Source organism: Impatiens glandulifera, unplaced genomic scaffold (assembly GCF_907164915.1).
Source record: "Impatiens glandulifera unplaced genomic scaffold, dImpGla2.1, whole genome shotgun sequence".
Taxonomy (NCBI): domain Eukaryota; kingdom Viridiplantae; phylum Streptophyta; class Magnoliopsida; order Ericales; family Balsaminaceae; genus Impatiens; species Impatiens glandulifera.
The window spans coordinates 1-22,825 of NW_025919211.1; the positions used below are offsets into that span (position 1 = coordinate 1).

A 22,825-nucleotide genomic window follows, 5' to 3' on the forward strand; every position below is an offset into this window, starting at 1 on the left:
GCCTTGCTGCCTTGGCCCGTTTGGTTTGAGACATTTTTTCTTCTTCTTTAATCTGCAAAACGATACAAACAAATCAAAAAAATATAATATCATTTTAAGTTATTTTTAATTTGTTGATTTATTTATTTTATTAAAATGAGACCTAAATTTAAATGTTAAGTTCAGTGTATATAAATTTATAACATGTTCAAGGAGGTGTTGTTATTTAAATGAAAAAAAAAAATTATAACTTAATTAATAAATTTTGATTTTTATAACAAATATATCAAAATAAAAAATAAAAATAAAATATTATAAAGTTGGAAATGAATTTTAGTCCACTAAAATTATATAGGAATATTTCAAAATTTTATTTTCAGATTAAATAAATCCTTATTATTTATAACATTATATTTATTTATTCTATATTCTTGTTTGACAATTTTTTTATTTTTTTTTTTCTTCGCAATGTATTAGTTTTGTTTAATAAACCAAATAATGTGATTACCGTCTAAAGAATAGATAAAAAGATAATGTCAGTTGATCTTATTGATTTTACTAAGTTTGATAAGTTTATCAAGTTAACTCTTCATTAAACATGACTCGATCTTCAAGATTTTACTCATAACTTTAATAACTTTGTTAGTTTATATGATTAGTAATATTTGAGAAACATATTTGATTCAAGTGTACATTGATATATTGGTTGAGACTATTCTCAAGTAAAACCGTTACTATATCATATAAATCAATAATTTTATATAATTTTCCATTCTATTATATCAAATAATAATTTCTATCATTTTAGGTCTAATATATTTTTGTTGTCATATAGGTTCCTAATCATATTGGAGAATAAGGCCTCAATGATGAATTATGGAGAATAATTAATTAAACACTTGGCTAATTATACAATTTTTATTTCGATACTTAACCTGACAAAAAGAAGATTGTTATCTTGATAAGATGACTTGACGAAGATTTTTATTTTTATTCTCTTTAAATTAATTGGGGGCATGGATTCTAGGTATGACAACAAAATTATATAAACAAATATTTTTTTAATTATTAATTTAGTTTGAACATTAAAGAAGATAGTCACTTAACTTGAAATTTTACTATGTTTTAATCTCCAAAAAAAATTTAAATTTTCAAATTCAAATCAGATAATTTATCAAATGTGTGAATTGCAATTGAGAGCAATATCATTCTAATTGAGTCAAATACTCTCCCATGTAATATTTTTTTCATTTTTTCCCTTTCACTCAATTATAGTATTTCTAAACATGATTATAACTACACTAAGTTTATTTTTCATGTCAAATTTTATTAGTAAAGATAAAGATAAAGATAAAGATAAAGATAAAGATAAAGATAAAGATAAAGATAAAGATAAGATAAGACTACCCGATTCATAATTAAACAAAATTATATTTATCTAATTCCCTGTATAAATTGTTATATTAATTAATACAAATTAAATTAAGTATAAGCCCATACTAACCAAACTTTAATTATTAATTAATAAATAAATAAATATATATATATATATATAAATATATATATTATGAATTAATTAAATATATATATATATATATATTTTTATCAATTATACTACTATTTTTACTATATATTAAAAAAGTTTATATATTATAATTTTACATTTTACTTTTATTAAAAAAGTTAATTAGTATAAAAATTTTTTTTATTGGGGTTCCAATTTTTGTGGCAGATAATACAATTTAATTATTTTTTATTGCATTGTTTAATTTTATTTTACTAATTATTAATTAATATGTTTACCATCATATTTTTTCTTTAAATAATATATTATTAAAAAAATATAATAATATATATATTTTTTATAATTAATTTATTTGATCTGTAATAATAAATGTAAGATGATACATTCAATAAGTCTATTTAGTAATTTGATTTTTTTTTTTTTTTTTGTTAAAAACATGACTTCTATTTATGTTTTAATACATACTCTTTAATTGACTAAGTTTGAAAAAAATGAAAAAAAAAATTGTTATCGAAGAAAATAGTTGTGGACTAATTGATAAAAGAAGACAATTTTTTTTAATGAAATATAGTATGACTTTTTGGTTAGAGTAAATTCCTAGATTCAGCTACATGGACTGTTTTCTTGAATATGAGAGATTTGCAGTTTTTAGTTCTAAGTGGTTGAAAGGGAAAGAATTGATAGAAGCTCTTTGGCAATCACATAAGGATGATTTGATAAAACAAAACAAATGAACTAAAATTTGTTACAAAACCCTAGTCGTAAAAGAATGAGAAAAGTAATTGAATGAAAAAAGGATGGAGGACATTATTCTTGCTATATTAAAAAGTTAATGTTATGAATATAATTAATTATAATTCTATTTACAATTATTGACCCAGTAATATGAGTTTAGAAAGTTAATGTTGAGAATATAATTAATTAGAATTCTATTTACCATATTGGGCCTGTAACCGAAGTGAGTTTATAATGTTGTTGGATAATAAGCTCAACCCAATAAGGTGGATGGAGGGCAATTTGGGTTTCGGGTTAGTAAAAAAATATTGACGCTGAAATGAAATATTAATAAGGATAAATATTTTTATGCAAATTTTTTATTATTTTAATATTGGGTGGACTTTAAAAGAAATTGAAATGAACTTAAAAAAATAAAAGAATAAAAACTAAAAAAATATTTTATCAAGTATAAAATATATTGAAAAAATAGAAAAATAGAATGTCACTAGACCTTATTTTATTAAAAAAAAATTAACTGTTTTTTTAATAAATTTAAGCGCACCCGTCCTAACTTAGATAACTTAGATGACATGTAATCATATTTAAGAATAAATATTGCAACGACTATTATTAATAATTAATGATAATAGTATAACATGGGCCTGTAACCGAAGTGGGTTTATAATGTTGCTGGATAATGGGTTCAACCCAATAGGATGGACGGAGGACAATTTGAGTTCCGAAGTTAGTAAAAAATTATTGATGCTGAAATGAAATATTAATAAGGATAAATATTTTTATGCAATTTTTTTTATTATTTTGATATTGGGTGGACTTTAAAAGAAATTGAAATGAACTTAAAAAATAAAAGAATAAAAACTAAATAAATATTTTATCAGGTAATGAAATAAATTAAAAAAATAGAAAAATAGAATGTCACTGGACATTATTTTATTAAAAGAGTTTAACTATTTTTTAAATAAATTTAAGCACACCCGCCCTAACTTAAACTTAGATGACATGCAATTATATTTAAGAATAAATATTGCAACGACTATTATTGATAATTAATGATAATAGTATAATCAAGTACAAAGTTAAAATTGATATCCTTTGTCTTAAGATTTGTTTTTATAATTTTGATTACAGATTTCCCACTAAAAATATTTTATATTTTAAGTTGAAATTAAAATTAAAATAAAATTTTAAATTAAATAAAAATTAATAATATAATGTGATGAATATTAATTAGAATAAAATTAAAATTTTATAGTCAAATTGACAAGAAAAATATGAATATAGATATACAAATTAGATAACAAAACATTTGTTTTAAATTTAGTTTAATATTTCATCTCATCATCAACCCAAATAGTATTTACTAAAAATAAAAATAAAAATTAATATATTATTTTCACTCTGAAAAGGCAACAATAGGTATATGTGTGCGACAATAGTTTACATAATATTTTTAAATTTTTTTTATTATATAATTGTCACCAGAATTAATGTAACACATGAATTAAGAGTGCATAAAAGCGACAATAAAAAATTTATTATATTAGGTTAACCTTAAAATGTAGGTTCTCGGTAACACAAATACTAACCAGTAACGAAGAACAAATGGATAAACTAAATCTAAAACTACACATAATCATTACAAATAACTAAAACCAACAACCATACTCTAGGGAACCATGTCTATATGTATTGGAATGTCTAATATCAAAATTGTAGGTTATTTGATCTTCATTTTAGCTCTATTAACTATATTAATGTGCATGAATATGAGCTATTATAAAATTTTTATTCATATTTGTAGGGCGGAATATTTATTGAATTAATTCGAAATTGATTCATATCTGAAATCAATTGTGATAAAGATTTTCCAAATTACTCCAACAAAAAATATAATCTCTAAACTAGTTTTCCAATCTCTATAATCTCCCCCATTTAAGTCACAGAACCAGGAAAACAAGCCAATCTAATATAAGCAGATAACTAATGATATATATTCATAACAATTTCTTCCTAATACAGCCATGTGGGAAAATGTTAGTTTTACATAAAAAAAAAAAGTAGACTGAAAGAAATCCCTGGCACCATATGAGAACTGTATAGATCTTCTTGTTATATAAACTTCATCTTGCTATATAAGTCCCTGTATAACAAACTTCATCTTGCAATATAAGTCCCTGAAACAGATCGGAAAACAGTTGCAACGATTTAGGAAGCATTCTAATATAAAACTAAAAATAACATTAAGCAATATAGCAGGCCAACTGGAAGAAGATAAAAGCCAACATCCTGAAAAATTGACCCTGGTAGATGTAAATAATGGACTCCTCTAGCAGCAACTCCATGAATCTATTCATTTTTACAACTTACATATCTGAAAAACATACATGGAGGAAGATAGAAATATGAGCAAAATGAACTATTAGATCATTGCCAAGAATTCAAAAATCACTGATATTCTATGATATTCTATTATACTAAATTAGTGTCTCTATATGCAAGTTCAATGTCTAGATTGATTTCCATGATTTCCATAATTCAATCCGGGACAACATAGAAACAATTTCAAAGTTTTTCCAATTTGGTAGTTTTATATAATCATGTGAAATTTCAATTTATTTGTTACACTCAACAGCATATCAAGTAATATTCTAGAAAAAAAACATAATTTGAATTATAATAAAAGATTTGGCCTCCTATATGATTCATTGATGTCACTACTTGGTTTGGATCAATGAAAATGAATATGACTTTTTCTAAAAAATATGATTATTTTTTCAGTGCATCAACAGAGAATATGAAGCATAGGTGTTTATTAAGTCATGTTATTTGCATGTAATGATCTTTTTGAAAAATTTGTTGATCATGCTACCAAAAGGCTAAATTTGATAAGAGCAGTCATTCTGTAAAACAAAGTTTTAAATCACTTGCACATTGAAAAATATAAAGGTCCATGGAATCATCAAATAGTTTTATAAAATAGATACCTAATTTTATAAAGTTCCCTATTCTCCGCATCCATTAATTTCAGAAACATCAACAACACAATTACCTCTCCAATATGCTGAGCATCAACAAGCTAGCATGCAGACCTTCATCTTGGGGCGAGGAATATGAGGCAACTTTACTAAACCACTGAAACGCTTGTCTTTCTGGGGATCATAATTCTTCAACCCAATCTGCAGTTCAACAGTTTCAGTGAAGTTGCGCAACTTCTCCTTAGCATCAGTTGATTGCAAGCTCCCTGTTGCTATAGGTCTTGCCTAGGATCACTCTGAAGCTTAATGTAGATAGAAAAAGAAAAAGATACGTTAGAACTTCATTATGCATGGGTCTGAAGCAACTTGACCAGTAATAGCTTATAATCAACTCTATAATTCAGTATAAGTGTACACAAATTTCACATTTTTTAAAAGCCATAGGTAGTTCATACAAATCAAGAACAAATTAAATGAATGAACATATAAATATCACCTTTAAATTCCAAAGGTAAAAAGAAAGGTAGCAAACAATTTCAACTGAATAGAGAAAAATAAAAAAATCCAACAGCTGTAAAAGATGCACAATAACGATAGCGGATTGATTAAAGATTCACGGCCAGGGAAAAAGTTTACTGTGTAAAAGATTCACATTTGAAATGTATTTTGTATAGTGAGCTAGATAGAAAAACATAACTACATATAAAAGAAATTCATATTTTCATTGGTTTCACAGAAGGAAGAAAAAAAACAATTGAAGATGACAATTTAAAGAGCACGCCGCCTAAGGAAAACAGAGAACGTTAAGCTAAGAACGGTGAAGCAGAGACAAAAAAAAACCGTAGAGATGAAGGATTCTTCAAGAAATGAAATCTAGAGTAACTGATAACAAATTGAAATTGACCTAGAATGATCTGAATTAACTTATGCATTCATCTTCTCCAATAGTCTTTATTGTAAACCATTAACAAATTAATACAACCTCAATGTATTCACAATTTCCCCTTGCACAAAACAGAGATGTGTTCAACACATAAAGACATTTCAGCATTGTTATGTTGTTGTACATAGAAAAGAAATTTCAGTCAAATAGAAAACACAAACCAAAAACCTTACAAATCAGAAACAATTGTATAACATGCAAATTTATTACCTGAATATCGATTATACGTGAAGACAGAGTGTATTTGCGAGCTTCATCATCGTTGTAGAATATCTCGGAAGGCGTTTGCACTTCGGCCCCCCGACATATTCAGTCCGCACCGCACACAACAGAGAGCTAGATAATGTGGATTTTAGAATAAAAAGTTCAAGCAGAAAACTTATTTTCTAAATTTCAGAGAAACGACTATAATTAATCCTTACATATTCAGCATTTTTTTCATAGTCAATCGAAACATACAGAAACACAAACTGAGGTTAAAATGGTTAAAACCTATAGTTTGTTATCCAAGAGCCTCAATTTTCAACTTTCAGAATGTGAACTAAAAATGGATATGCTACTCTATAAGAAGAAAAACACTAAATTACCTTATCAGATTTCCTGTTGACTGGTCTTTTGAAGAAATTAGTACGTATGTGATTGCAACTAAGTTGGGCGATAACTCTCTTCATCTTTTTTCTGACTAAAAAAAAAGGTTATACAGCGGCTTAATGAAATCATCTGTGTGATGACTCAAAAAAAAATCTTACATCAGACTTGTTATGCTTTCCAGTAATCTCTTCCACTGCAACAGCTGGATCATAATCATTTCCTATAACTGAAAAAGTACTTACAAGATTCAGAACCCATTTGTGGAGACATAGAGATGCCTGTTAGAGAAAATGAGATGACTACCAATGTATGTATTTAAAGAACAAAATTGTGTTACAGCAACTTGTTTAATATTTCGCACTTCACTAAATACTAACACAGACTCCGCTAAAGAAAATAGACATAGCATGACAGGGTAATTGCAGAGAAGCTTGAACCTCTTGTATGCATGTCAGAAGATCATACCTTTCTCGGTAACTTTATTTGTAGTCTTCTTCTTATTAACTGCAACTGTCTCCTCCACTTTAAGCTCCACTTTTGGCGATTTACTTGTACCAGCTTCCCGCACTGGACTGTCATGTGTTTCAGAATCAGATGACAATGCCCAAATTGATTGGGCCTGTTTAAGAAAATACAATACATAAATCAGAATATGAGTACGAGTGGTACTGGGAAAAGCTTCGATACATTTGCAATCCTTTTCACATTATACAACTCTACCACAAGTCATCTTAAATTGATAGAATAAATAAATCCTTGAACTGAACCCCAGGCATATATCTTGTCGTGTAGAAGATATTACTCTTTAAATACACATTCCAAACAATGTTCTTTTCTGCTTAAGCCTCCTAATGGGTTCCCCGGGCCTATATAACACCAACACTGAATTGGTGATCTATTCTAATGCAAGTTGACATCCTGTGTTGGACTCTCCTTTGAGTCCATCTGTCTGTTTTTTTTTTTATTTTTTCATATCACTTGACTCCTTTGTTATTGACACATATCCAGCTTATTCTAAGGTACATTATGAGTTATATGATATCAGCTTATTTAATCGTTAATCTTGATTATGTTGGACTTATACGCTCAACTTATTTTTTATATATTTATAATATTTTTTATTAATTAATATTATATATATATATAATGTTATATATATTTATTAATTTAATTTTAAATATTAATAAGTGATTAAAATTAAAAAATAAATTATATTTAAAAATAAATTATATTAATATATAATTTTTTATTAATATATAATTTTAAATATTAAAAAATAATATATTTTAAAATAAATGATATGAATATAAAAAGCAATTATTATTATTATATATATTTTTCACTTTTCAACCCTCCCTCTATAATTTTGAACTTTCTTACATTCTTCGTATTATCAATCTCAATTGTAATTGATACTTTAAAATAATTAATTAAGGCTAGTTTGATTTTTAAAATTATAATTATAAATAAAGACCATATATTTATATTTCATATTTTATTTAATTAGTTTATATATATATATATATATATATTAAGATATACATATTATAAATAATAAATAAAAAATATTTAAATATATATTTTTTATTATAATAATTTTATATAAATATATAAAAATATATGAAATAAATGAGAAAGAATAAATAAAATGATTAGAAAGAGATTAAATAAATGAGAAAATAAATAAAATAATTAGAAATGAATTAAATAGCTGAAAGAGAATGAATAAAAAAATATTAAAAAAAAAAGAGAGAAAAAAGATAGAAAAAACTGATATTATAATCTTAAATGTGACGAAGGTAGAGAGAAAATTGAATTTAAATGCAAAAATATGTTTGATTATAATTTTTTTGCGTGAGCTTATTAAGCAAAATTACTGTAACAATTATGCAAACGCACATACATGACTTATAAACGCCGAATGAATCACAATAGTACTAACTTAAAATCAGTCCACCACATTCGAAAAGATCATGGTTAAGAACATTAAGTATTAATAGATTATGGTACAATTGATCTAATCTCCAAAATAATTGTACTAGGGCTTCCTTCTTTTATTATTCCAAAAGAAGTTCAATTAGGGTTTAGGGTTTGCATACACTACTACTAGCATTCATTCTATTCATTCAGCATCTCTGATCAAGAACATAGATGTCTAATGTCTCCCATTCTAATCCTTCATTCATATATGCTTAGAATCTGTTTTTGCTAACATAAAACTTCATTTGTTTGCTTGTATAGACAATTTTCTTCCTTTGGTTTGCGTTTTCTGGGTTTAGGGTTTAGGGGCTCCTCTTCTTAGTTGTGTGTTTATACATTTCCGATATGATTCTAATTCTTTTTAATCACACTTGTTTGACATATTGAAGGCAAAGTAGGTAACATTATGTACGAAAGTTGTTTATTATGCGTTTTACATTCAATTCTAAGAGAATTTATGAAGAGAACTTTAACACCTTGCTATAGTTGGTTCAAGACATCTTTATGCTAAAACCTGCTCAAGATTATATATTATATAAAGACAATACACTTATTTTACTCTACTTTCACAAGAAAAAATGCAAAAAATCAGGAAAAATTAACCTCTTCTCTCCCTTAATTTTCTTTTAAAAAGGACAACTTTTCATTAAAAAGAACGCAACACAACCATATCTGTATTCCTTCCCTTCTTATATTACACTCTCATGTAACATATTGTAACACAACCATTTCTGTTTTATCGAGAATTCCAATAACAATTGAAGCAATCATCCTTTATATTTATAGACAAAGGTTGAAGCATCTTATATGGAATCAGATGCTATCGTTGAGAAGAAACTATGATTTGAAAACTATATCCTTTACCACGTGGGACATTGCATTGTTACCATTTATAATCCCCTTCTAATCTCTTTCATGATAGACTGAACTACCTGTTCACTGTACATCCCCAAACATTAATATTGAAATACTCTAGTTGTGAATATTCTCCAGGTAATGTAGGGGTTAAGTTCCTCCGCCATTGGCCATTTCTGGACCGTTTGCGGCTGTGCTTCGTTGAACCTCCATATTTTCAAATTAAGGTGAAGCCAATTTTATCTCACGGGCTTGATGTTACTGAAGTTCTAGGCATTGCTGGATGGCTGGTAGGTTGTCTTATACTGCAGGGGGATATTTACTAACATCTCATTCTGGCAGAAAATATATTAACTGTTCTCCCTTCATTGATTAGGACAATATTCTGGCCATTGCATCCGAGCAGACGAGCCTTTTCAATTAGGGATCTATTAACATTGAGTTTATGTTTCCATATATGTTAACATTGCTTCTCTTTGGCTGTGGTTCTAGTGACGTAGTGTTTACATAGTACCTAAGACTTAAGTTCAACAAAAAAAAAAGATAATTGACTTTACACTCTACTGGGGGAGAAGGTAGTTAGACTTTATAATGTGGTGATCATTTTATGTTGCAACTTCCTTTTTGGTTAATGATATACATTAGTTTGAGAAACAGAATGTATCATACTATCAACTACTTGTTTCTTTTTGGTTTCAAGCTATGTGTCTATTGAACACTAGTCTTCTCATAATGCAATTGATTGTATTCCTTTCTATAAAGGAAACTTGAGTCTCATGTCATTGATTTACTTCAAAGCGGATGTGTGTGATGTACTGAATGGGCTGTTTGCACTTTTTCTTTGGCTCTGATGTTTCCATGCAAACTTTTTCTTTGGCTCTGATGTTTCCATTTCTTGTTTATGGAATCACAGTACGAAGTCTTTATTTACATCTCTTTCCGTCATAACAGCCGAAATGTATAAACTTGTTAATTTGCTACTATCTGTCATTCTCCACCGATTAATGTCGCCGAGAAATCCCAAATTTCCTGTTTTAATTTCATTTGTTTTCTCTTCCCTTTGAAATCAGATTAGAAAACTTGAATTACGTTCAGTTTAGTCTCTCTCTCAAATCTGAAAGAAATTTTAATTTTTAAATCATTTTCTCTATCATTACCTTATTTAAATGATTCAAACTCACTAAGTCTAGTTTACCTTTAAATATCTTGTAAATGAAACAATATATTATAAATGAAACAATTTAAATTTATTTTCAGTACAATTATTTTTATATGAAGATAACATTTTTTAAATTGAAAATTGGGTGTTTTTGTTTGCTTGCAATTTGCGGATTATTTTATTTATATTTTCTCCTAAATAAATTTCAGGTTTCCGCTCAATCCAAACCAGACCAAGCTTCCAAGCTTCCGACACAAACAAATCTATGATATTCTTTCTTTCATGGAATCCTCCATATAATTTCTCAAGTTCACTGTACTCATCATCTACTACCTCTTCGGGTCGAATTGCATATCTAACTTGTTGCGCTTCAACGATGCATGATTTGGCAAATCTGCTTTATTCTTCTTCTCCGGACATTTCTTCTCACCACTGTATAAAGTTTTACGCGAATCTAACTGTTCCCTTTTGCCTAAGTCAGCTGGAGATGGAGAAAGACCCGATTTCCGTGTATGCAATGGAAGCAGAGCTTACAGCTTTCCGCGGAGAAGAAAGAGGAAACTTCAAATGGAATTAGTTTTTTATTTATTTATTTATTTATTTATTATTATTATTTTTTTATTAAATTGGTTTTTTCTCTCTCCTCCTATCCATCATTTCAATCTTTTCAATTATTTCTTTCCTCTATTTAAAATACAATTTTACTCTTATCAATTTTTCTAAATTTTAAATTTTAAATTATTAATTTTTAACAACAATAGGAAGTTAAATGTCCTAAAACTCATCCTACTCAAATAAACTTATTCATATCTCATATAGATTTTTATGTCATTTTAACCCAAATAAACCAAATAACCCTGATTAGGGCTTGGATATGCAGACATGGGTTTAAGGAGGATATGATTGGGCATTCCTAAACACATATGCTTCTTACCTTTCCTTTCGGCCCCCCAACATTTATAAGTTCTTTTAGTAGACGCGAATCTGACAGTTCCCTTTTACCTTCTCTTACTATCTCGTCATTTCTTCTTGCAAAACGCATCCCAATTATGAACTAGACTTGCTTTTTTAGTTTTAGATTTTAGGGCTTAAACAGTAGTAAAAAAACTTGAAGTTAGAGGTTGTTTGGAAGATATTATCTGAAAAACATTTAAAATTGTATACAAAGGAACAACTCAATCAAAGGATGCAAATGAAAGATAAGCCATAACAGGGAGATCATGGGACTGCCTTGGTGGGTTGTTATATTACATGTTGGTAGATTTTATGGATGATGTTTGGTTTGCGAATCCTTCCCGCCCTAACCATATGGTACTCAAGGTAATCATCTGTTATAGATTTTGGGATAAAGTATAAGGATTATTGTATTAAGGTATTTACTAAAGAAATGAATGATATAATTAAATTATTTACTAAAGAAATGAATGATATGATTTCATGAATCTGGTTTTCTCATTTCAAAGACTAGGAATCCATTCTTCTTTTCGTCTCCAATGGAATAAGGAAATAAGAATTTCACTCTCAATGGCAAAAATAATAACCTCAAATCTTTTGTTAGCGAGATAAAAACTTAAATCTCTATAAGGTTCTGATTATAGTAGTAATTCATTTGTAGGAGTAGAATATAGAATCTTAGTCAAATTTTAGAAATTTAATAACTCTTGAAATTTACACCTTCCCTTAGCAAATGTTGTTTTCTCTTTATATAGGGAGTAACATTGAAATTGCAACCCGGTTCGAAAGTCACTTTGGTCGGTCCAAGTGGAGGTGATAAGGTAAAACTTCACGCTCTCCGTTTTTTCTACTTGCTTATATTATTTATTTATTTATATGTGTTGCAGACTACAGTAGCAAACTTGATTGAAAGATTTTATTATTCAATAAGGGGAAACATTTTGATTAATGGTGTACCCTTAGTGGAAATATCTCATGAACACCTTCACAAAAAGGTAATTAATGCTAATCTTCTTTCGTTATCCATTAAAATCTCTAAAACCTGATTTTTCTTACAAATCAGTATAGTATAAGTCAAGAACCTATACTTTTTAATTGTTCTATTAAGGAGAACATCTCTTATGGACTTGATGGTAAAGCAAGCATCTTGATATAGAAAATGCAGCTGTAAGAAGAGGCATGGCAAAATGGAACCGGTTAGGGTATCCCAAGGAACCGAACCGATCGATTCGGATAATTTGTTTGCTTTTCAGTTTCGGATAATTTGGGTCGAACCGATCAGTTCCGGTTCGGGTCGATTTCGGGTACCCGAAAATAATAAAATTAATTTTTTTTTGGTTCTCATTGTTCGGTTCTACTGTCCCGTTTCCATTTCTACAGGTTAGTCTGCATATGGAAATCAAATCACCTAATTCCAATATAGAGTCCAATATAGAGTTTAGGTCAACACTCAATAATTAAAGGAAAGAATAATAGTATTACCAGGCGAGAAAATGAGAAATTGATCTCCCTTCTTTAAATTAGGTAAAATGGCCAACAAAAACCGAAAATGATAGAGAATAAGAGACGAGGAAGAGAAGGATGATAGGTTAGAAAAAATGATATTTTTTTTAATATATATATATATATATATATTTTAAAATATTATTAATATATAATATAATATATCACTGTTTTTTAATGGAATAATTTTAATTATTTTTATTAAATAATTTTTAAAGTTTAAAATACCTGAATTTTTTTTTAATGTATCTTTTAAAATATTAAAATTTTGTTCAATTTTATCCAAATTAAGTTTAAAATTGTGTAAAATTTAAAAATATATTAACGGGTTAAAATTAATTAAATAAGTAAAATTTAAATTGTTTTAAAATATGCGGTTCGGGTTGGGTACCATCGGTTTCGAACCGATATTTCAGGTAATTTAAATACCCATTTTTTTGGGGAAAAATCGGATCCGAGTTCGGGAACCGGAAATTTGCCATGCCTATGTAAAATTCCATATCCAATAGTTTCCAATTGTAGATTTGTGCAATTTTAGTTATCTTTGTTTTTCTTCTTCAAAATTCCAGAAAATGGCTAACTCCCACGAGTTCATCTCAAAATTCCCAGACAAGTACCTAACCCACGTAGGAGAACGTGGGGCAAGGCTTTCGGGAGGACAGAAACAGAGAGTGGCAATTGCAAGAGCTCTTCTAATGAACCCTAAGATTCTCCTCTTGGATGAAGCTACAAGTGCTTTGGATGCAGAAAGTGAATATCTAGTTCAGGTTGTTGGTCTTATTGTATTTATTACTTAGGCGTATTTTGCTTATATTATGGATGTTATTAGTGTAACACCCCTCACCCCTAACTTACTCAGACCGAGTGAGGGAGTGTTTTGAGACCGTGCATACTTAAGCGGAAAAACAGAAACGTTGCGGAAGCGTTTTGTTAAGTATAAAAGTGGTGCTACAAAATTTCGGTTATAAAAACAAGACAAGGTCCTTTGCTTATAAAATACAGACTTTAAATAAAAGACCCAACAAAGGGCTCGGTCTTCTGCCTTGGTCCCTTCTTTCACACACATCCCCGCACCTTGCCCCACTCCAAACCTCCCTTCACTTGTCAAACAAAGTCTATAGCCGTGTACCTACACCACACAAGCATAATGAGCCTAAAGACCCAGCAAGTTATAAAACAGATTGTAGAAAAGACATTTTAAAAGCTTCTTTGGATCCACTTGCTGGTTTGTAAAGTATAGCATCACTTGTGAAAATACAGTAAGATCTTGAGCACATAGTTGGCCCTTTACAATTCAGAGCTGATCCTGAAAGTTAGGAATCCTGTTGAGCACATATTTGGATAGGCACTCTTCGGAGTCTATCCCTAAAGCCCACAACCTGGTTCGACCCTTGTCTGTGTGGGTAGGATCTTCTAGAGCTCGTCCTAGAAGTCCAGTCCCAATAGAAACCCCAGCACATATTTTGGAATCAGACTACCAGAGCTCATCCTGAGTATCCCTCCTCCCATTCCGTCAATACTCATACATCATTGTTCACAATGATTCCATAAAACGTTTCATACTTTGTAAAATAGATCCCTCTTTTGAAAACAGATCCTTGTTTAGAAAAACAGACCCTTGTTTATAAAACAGACCTTTCTTTTAGAAAATAGACCCTTGTTTATAAAACAAATCAGCCTTTGTGTTAGATAAAATTAGACCGGTTCAAATAAACCTAACTTAAATAAATCTTCCATGCAGGAACAAGGAACCGGACCGGACAAACAAAAGAACCGGCTACGAAAACTAACCGGTCAAGTCATTAAACCGACCAGGAACTCTTGGAATATAACCGGACAAAGAAAGGATCGGCCAAAGCTTAAAACCGGAAACATCAAACAGCCGATCAGCCACAAGGCAAAGGAATAACCGGAAGAAGTTCGGTTACATCACTCATACCAAAAGTCATTCGGTTAAGTCAAATGACCGACCTGTACAAGAAGGCAATTCGGGTATCTGTTGAGAACGATACCAAAGGAACAGACTGAACACTTCCATATCCATACAAGTCTGAGGAAAGTCTGCAGGCTGCAGAAGACAGTCCTACCGGATCTTTCCACTTCGGAATAAGTCAGAAAGGAAATCTTCCAAGTACAGACAACTGTCCAACAGACAGTGTCTACATTGAGTAAAAGACAAACCCAGCAGGCTTGTCTTACAAACCGGAAGAACAGACCGCCAGGTCTGAGACAATACCAGGTCTGAGCTTGACCATCAGGTTTGAGGAAACGACCGCAGGTCTGAATCTCTGAAACACTGAATCACTGCACCTCTGTTCAGCCAATCAGATTCAAGGCAGTGAAATATGACCGTTGGTATATTTCACCTATAAAAAGGGGGCAGTTGAAGAAGAGTAAATGCGGGACAAGTAAGATACATCGAAGCAAGTGAAAAATTCTAAGAGCATTTACTCCAAGTAATAAGATTGTGATATTCTAGAAAGCCTAAGTGCTAAAGTAAAAGTGTGTGTTCTACAATTTCGGTGTAAATTGTAAGAGTATTATCGAGCAGGAAATAAGTCTCGATCGGATTGTAATTGTATTCCTTAGTGAATATCCTTCTCGCGGTTTCGAGAGGAAGGGGTGACGTAGGAGTTTTATCTCCGAACATCCATAAAATCTGTCTTGTTATTTACTTTCTGCCGGCTCCATTGCCCAACTGATTAACTCAACTACACCGCTCTAAACCGACTCTATACTATCCATACCGAATTTCCAGACTACCGAAACCGACCCATCAAATCTCAAATCTCCATCATCTAAAACCGATTCTGCCTATCATATAAGCGTGCCGCTTCAACCTGAAAGCAAACCTCTTCCGCGCTTGAACTTAGTTCAAGGGTTTGTGAAAGGTTGTGTAGTATTGAAACCCCGGTGTTAATCTCTAACCGGATTAACCACCACCTTACGAGTAAGAACCGCTAACTGGTCCAACCCCCGGTCCTCCAGCGGCTACCTAGATCCTAACAATTGGTATCAGAGCAGTTAGTTTCAATACTCAAGCAAGCATGTTTCAGGATAGGCCTCCAATGCTAGAAGGTGATGACTTTGCCAACTGGAAGGCACGCATGCACCTGCACTTAATCACCCTGGATGATGAAATGGAGTCCATTCTGACCGAAGGACCGATATTTATTGATAAGGATAGAAAGGAATGGGCGGCTGAAGATAGAAGGAGAAACAATCTAGACAACCATGCAAGAAACCGGATCTCTAACAGCGTGGACAGAAACACATACTGCAAGATCAGAGATTGCAAAACTGCGAAGGAGACATGGAACACGGTTATCCAGATCTTTGAAGGAAATGAAAGAACAAAAGAAAACAAGATAATGGTGGCCACACAGAAGTTTGAGAGCATCAAGATGAAACCGGGAGAAACTATGAAGGAATACAGTGACCGGTTCACTGGTGTGTTAGATGAGCTAGCAACACTTGGAAAGAGGTATGACAATAAAGAGGTCATTATGAAAGCTTTGAGATCTCTTCCAAGTGCTTGGGACATAAAAACAATGGTAATGAGGGAATCAAAGAGCCTACGTAAGATGAAACTATACGATGTATTCGAAGATCTTAAGGCATACGAGTTCGAAATGAGATCTAGGACTGAAGAAGAAGTCTCGGCCTCGACATCAACCAGAGCACTAATTACATCTACGGAACCAGTTGCACTTGTACCTGCACCTGCACCGGCCCCTGCACCTGTACCGATCAGAACCGCCGAGCAGTTCACCGAGGATGCCATGACAATGCTTGCACAGAAGTTTGGGAGGTTCATGAAAAGAAACCAACCAACAAACAACTACTATGGTGATAAATCTAATGTAAGATGTTATAACTGTAACTACTTGGGACATTTTAAGTGGGAATGCAGGAAACCGAGGAGGGATACCCAGAAACCGGATTATCAAAATGACCGAAACAATTATCAACAAACCGGTGAAGGAAGTGAGGTACCGAAAGCACTGATAGCCGACGATGGAGGAAGTCTATGGGCTCATAGTGACAGTGATGATGAACTCACGTGTCTCATGGCAAATGAAGAACAGGTATTTGACTCTCCTTGTGAGGAATTTACTAAAGATGAATTATACAATGCATTGAATGACATGGTAGAAGAATATAGGAACCTACTAGCCATGCTACCTAAGCACCTCCACATTAGAACCGATCCCATAGTACCCGTTCCGACAGAACTAGAGGTACTCATTATAACCAAACCGGAGGTCGTACAACCTGATGATATCCACACTTTAGAAACCGAATTAGATCCTAAGACCGAACAATCCAGTGAACCGACTAGAGAATTAACCGAGGAAGAAAATGCCCGACTTCAATATAAGATGGCCGCATATAAGAGATCTAGTGATATAGTAAAGAACATGAATAGACACTACAGACATCCTCGTTGCAAGTTTGGTCTAGGATACACGGAGAATAGCTCCAAAGACCGAAAACCCATAGAGAAAGCAATGCTTACAAGAGGAAACCTTCCCTTTATAAAATTTCTTAAAAGCTCCTGGACCGCTGAAGAAGAGGAGACCGCATACTATAGGGAAGAAAAGCTAAAATACGACTATGTCGGTCCAACCGAATCTGAGAAATGGCTTGACCCTGTGAAAAGAAAAGCCGAAATCCTCAAACATATGAAAGACTTTCCTGAACCGCATAGGTCAAACCACAGATCACCGAACCGAAGACCATCATCATTTAAGACCTTTGTAGAAAAACCAAGATACACGAGACCGAGTGCCAAAAGGACAGTTAAAACCCTAGCAAAGAAAACCGTCCGGTTTATCAAGGTTTGGATACCTAAGGGACTAATCGCATGTGGACCCAAGTAAATGTGGGTACCAAATAGTTGTAAATATGTACATTTTGCAGGATCCAAAGAAACGGCTAGGAAACTCTGAATGGTTCTTGGACAGCGGCTGCTCCAGGCACATGACCGGAAACAGCAATTTGTTAACCGATATCAGAACAGCAACCGGTGCTTTAATCACTTTTGGTGACAACTCAAAAGGTAAAACTGTGGGCAAGGGTAAGATTGTCCATGGTAACCTAACCATTGATAATGTACTTTTAGTTGAAAACCTACGCTTTAATCTGCTTAGCATTAGTCAGATGTGTGATGCTGGATATACTGTAGAATTTCTTAAACATGCATGCTTAGTCAAGAACTCTCAAGGCATTGTACTGCTAACCGGAAATAGGATAGGTAACATCTACAAGGTAGACTGGAAAACTAAAGTAGAATATCCTATATGCATGATAGCTAAGACCGATCAAACCTGGCTGTGGCATAAGAGACTAAACCACCTAAACATGAAAACTTTAAACTACATTCGTGGTAAAAAGTTAGTTGAAGGTATTCCTGATATAGTATTTAACCAGGATAAGGTTTGCTCAGCATGTCAAATGGGTAAACAGACTAGGTCATCTTTTAAGAGTAAAGGAAATATTCAATCTAGCCGATGCCTAGACCTTCTTCATATGGACTTATTTGGGCCAATTCAGGTCGTTAGCCTAGGAGGCATGCTTTATACCATGATAGTTATTGATGACTATTCTAGATTTACATGGGTAATATTTCTACCATCTAAACGTGAAACCGTATCAAACCTGATTACACTTCTTAAGCGCCTGCAAAATGAAAAATCAACTCGCATTAATAGCATTCGAAGTGACCGAGGTACCGAATTTACCAATAGTACATTAACTGCATATCTTGATGAATCCGGCATTAGACACGAGTTGTCTAGTGCTAGGACTCCTCAACAAAATGGCCTGGCCGAGAGAAGAAACCGGACTCTCAAGGAAGCCGCACGGTCCATGATAGCCGATTCCGGTATTGCTTAGAAATTTTGGGCTGAGGCTATCAACACTGCATGCTATACACAAAACCGGTCTTTAATAAACAGATTTCACAACAAAACACCGTATGAGGTTTATTTTAACAGGGTTCCCAAACTTAAGTACCTCAGGATTTTCGGTTGTAAGTGTTACATACATATAAATGGTAAGACCCAACTCACTGCTTTTGATGCAAAAACCGATACCGGGATCATGCTAGGATACTCAGCAGTAAGTAAAGCATATAGAGTATATAATAATAGAACTGCAACCATGGAGGAAACAATCCACGTTGTTTTCGATGAATCGGTTGAAAGCAATACTGCTTCATGCTTTGATCTACACAACAGATTGGAAAATAACAATATTCATTCTGATAGTGAAGATGAGGCTCCGGTCTTCAGGCGGTTTGTCCATGACCAAATGGGTAACATTGAAACCCAGCCGGATCAAGCTGTTCCATAACAGGAAGCTGACACTTCGGTCCAATCCGAGGAAGTCGGTCGGTCTGACAATCATGTTCAGCCTATCGACATGTCTAGCCTTGATCAAATAAACGGTAATTTGGTAGACACTCCTGATCTGAACCTCAGAAGAAACAGTAAACATCCTCCTGAGAAAATTATAGGTGACCCTTCAGAACCTGTTCGAACTAGGGGTCAACTTCTGGAAGGATACTTTAATTCCGCTTTCATATCCCAGATTGAACCGAAAAGAATAGATGAAGCATTTTCAGATCCGGATTGGATCTTGGGAATGCAAGAAGAGCTAAACCAGTTCGAGAGTAGTAAAGTCTGGTACTTAGTTCCCAGACCGAAAGATCAATCGGTCATAGGAACAAGATGGGTATTCAGAAACAAACTCAATGAGGACGGTTTGGTCACGAGGAACAAAGCCAGATTAGTGGCTCAAGGTTACAAACAGGAAGAAGGCATTGATTTTGAAGAATTATTTTCCCCTGTAGCTAGGATAGAAGCCATTAGGATTTTTCTAGCTTTTGCTGCTTTCAAAAATTTTAAGGTTTTTCAAATGAATGTTAAAAGTGCATTTCTGAACGGTGATCTACGTGAAGAAGTGTATGTTGAACAACCACCCGGTTTCAAAAGCGCTGCATTTCCAAACCATGTATACCGGCTAAATAAAGCTTTATACGGTCTAAAGCAAGCACCTAGAGCCTAGTACGATACACTAACCGCATTTTTATTACAACATGATTTCACCATCGGTTCGGTGGATAAAACGCTGTTTAAATTTGAAAAGAAGGAACATATCCTACTTGTTCAAATCTATGTAGATGATATTATTTTCGGTTCCACCGATCCTAAGCTATGTGATAAATTCTCAAAAATGATGACTGACAAGTTTGAGATGAGTATGATGGGAGAATTAAGTTTCTTCCTAGGTCTTCAGGTTAAACAACTCAAAGAAGGAACATTCATTAGCCAACCTAAATACACCAAGGAGCTTCTAAAGAAGTTCGGGATGGACACTTGCTCCTCGGCGGCCACTCCAATGAGCTCATCAATTAAACTGGACAGGGATGATGAGGGCCAATCGGTAGACCAGATTGCATACCGGGGCATGATCGGTTCCCTTCTATACCTGACTGCGAGTAGACCGGACATTCTGTTTGTTGTCGGTGTGTGTGGGAGATTTCAAGCAAATCCAAAGCAATCCCATTACACAGCCGCAAAAAGGATACTGAAGTATCTGAAGGGCACACCTGACGTCGGTCTGTGGTATCCAAAGGATTCGTCCTTTAACCTAACGAGTTATTCAGATGCAGACTATGCAGGGTGTAAAATTGACAGGAAAAGCACGAGCGGTACGTGCCAATTTCTAGGTGACCGACTGGTTTCATGGCACAGCAAGAAACAGACATCGGTGGCCACATCAACCGCGGAGGCTGAATACTTGGCGGCCGAAAGTTGCTGTTCACAACTCCTCTAGATCCAACAACAGCTGAAGGACTTCGGTGTCATAGCCGAAGAGTCCCCGATTTTCTGTGACAACACAAGTGCCATTGCAATCACCTACAACCCGGTTCTCCACTCCAGAACCAAGCATATCGACATAAGGCATCACTTCATCCGGGAGCATGTCACGCTGAAGTATATCCGGCTGGAATACGTATCAACCGATCTACAAGTAGCCGATATCTTCACGAAGCCTCTACAGGAAGCTAAGTTCTCTCAATTGGTCGTTTCCTCAGACCTGATGGTCAACCTCAGACCTGCCGGTCTGTAAGACAAACCTGCCGGGGTTGTCTTTTACTTGATGTAGTCACTGTCTGTTGGACAGTTGTCTGTACTTGGAAGATTTCCTTTCTGTCTTATCCCGAAGTGGAAGGATCCGGTAGTACTGTCTTCTGCAGCCTACAGTCTTTCCTCAGACTTGCATGAATATGGAAGTGTTCAGTCTGTTCCTTTGGTATCGTTCTCAACAGATACCCGAATTGTCTTCTTGTACTGGTCGGTCATTTGACTTGGCCGAATGTCTTTTGGTAGTGATGTAACCGAACTTCTTCCGGTTATTCTTGTCTTGTGGATGATCGGCTGTTTGATGATTCCGGTTTTGAGCTTTGGCCGATCCTTTCTTTGTGCGGTCACGTTCCGAATACTCTTGATCGGTTTGGTAGCTTGACCAGTTAGGTTTCTTTAGTCGGTTCTCTTGTTCATCCGGTCCGGTTCCTTGTTCCTGCATGGAAAGTTTATTTAAGTTAGGTTTATTTGAACCGGTCTTATTTTATCTAACAATCCTATTGTCCAGGTATTAAATGAGATAGTGTCTATTGACTGCAGGATATAAGATATTGCATGAAATAGGCAGGTTTTTCAGACTAGGTTGTTGGTCATAGGCCTGGACTGTGAAAGATATCAAAAGATCTTCACGTCTTTTTAGGCGCGACCAGTTTTACTTTGAGAGGGTAATGTTTCAGAACAGATATCCTTAAACCCTGATAATTATTCCTCTTCTGTTTGAAATTCAAATAATCTAGGGTAGCCTGCTTCCGAACCGGTCAGGTATCAGTTGTTCATCCCGATGCGGTTATTTGGTGCATGCACCAAGTAGCCGGTCAGTTTACTCTATCTGATAAACTGGACGGTTCTTCCACTGACACCCTGAAGATTCGAAGTTCAACAGTTTAGGAAGAATTACCGGTTTTGTCTGTCTGAACCGGTTTCCCTTTAAGCATCCTTTGGAAGGATTTGACTAATGTCGGTTAAGCCGAGAGTAAGCTAAGTCTATTCCTAAAGATGACTTATAAGTGAGTACATAAGGGTGAACATTCCAGCAATGCACCCTACTAGCCTTTCATAACAGAAAAAGATGATATGAAAATTTAATTTGACTAAATAGGTAGTATCAAATTAAACGCAACATAAATTCAAATATCAGTGATAAAAAGATAAACGATACAACTTTTCGATACTAAAAATGTTATTTGAACTATTTTTTATTAATGAAGTATAATTATTATAATAATAAAAAAACAAAAAGGTTAGAAAGGAAAAAAATAATTAAAGATTTGTTTCTAACCAATTATATATCAAAATAATCCACCAAAATAGTTTAGTGGTAAGAATCGACTTAATAAACCAAAATGTCATCTGAAAGTGCTTTGAGTTGTTGTGAAGTGTCATCTTAATTAGGGGTGCAAACGAACCGAGCTGCCTCATGAGTTTTTCGAGTTGGCTCTATATATATTTGATTCAAGTTCAAATCTATCG

The 22,825-nt window shown here is 33.1% G+C and overlaps 1 protein-coding gene and 1 long non-coding RNA gene across 2 annotated transcripts; one reads left to right on the forward strand and one right to left on the reverse strand.

Annotated features, from left to right (window-relative positions):
• Positions 1 to 6,395: 6,395 nt before the first annotated feature.
• LOC124917678 lies at positions 6,396 to 7,578 on the reverse strand. Its single transcript, XR_007097192.1, has 4 exons — positions 7,217 to 7,578; positions 6,910 to 6,977; positions 6,748 to 6,838; positions 6,396 to 6,496 (listed from the first exon to the last, which is right to left on the reverse strand). It is a non-coding gene; the product is annotated as an uncharacterized LOC124917678 (long non-coding RNA).
• A 4,418-nt stretch (positions 7,579 to 11,996) lies between these two features.
• LOC124917677 (ABC transporter B family member 25-like) lies at positions 11,997 to 13,969 on the forward strand (the record flags this gene model as incomplete). The annotated part of the gene is made up of 4 exons (XM_047458041.1): positions 11,997 to 12,065; positions 12,455 to 12,520; positions 12,587 to 12,694; positions 13,772 to 13,969. Coding segments are annotated over exons 1-4 (441 nt in total), but the record flags the coding sequence as incomplete, so codon positions are not given.
• Positions 13,970 to 22,825: the final 8,856 nt, after the last annotated feature.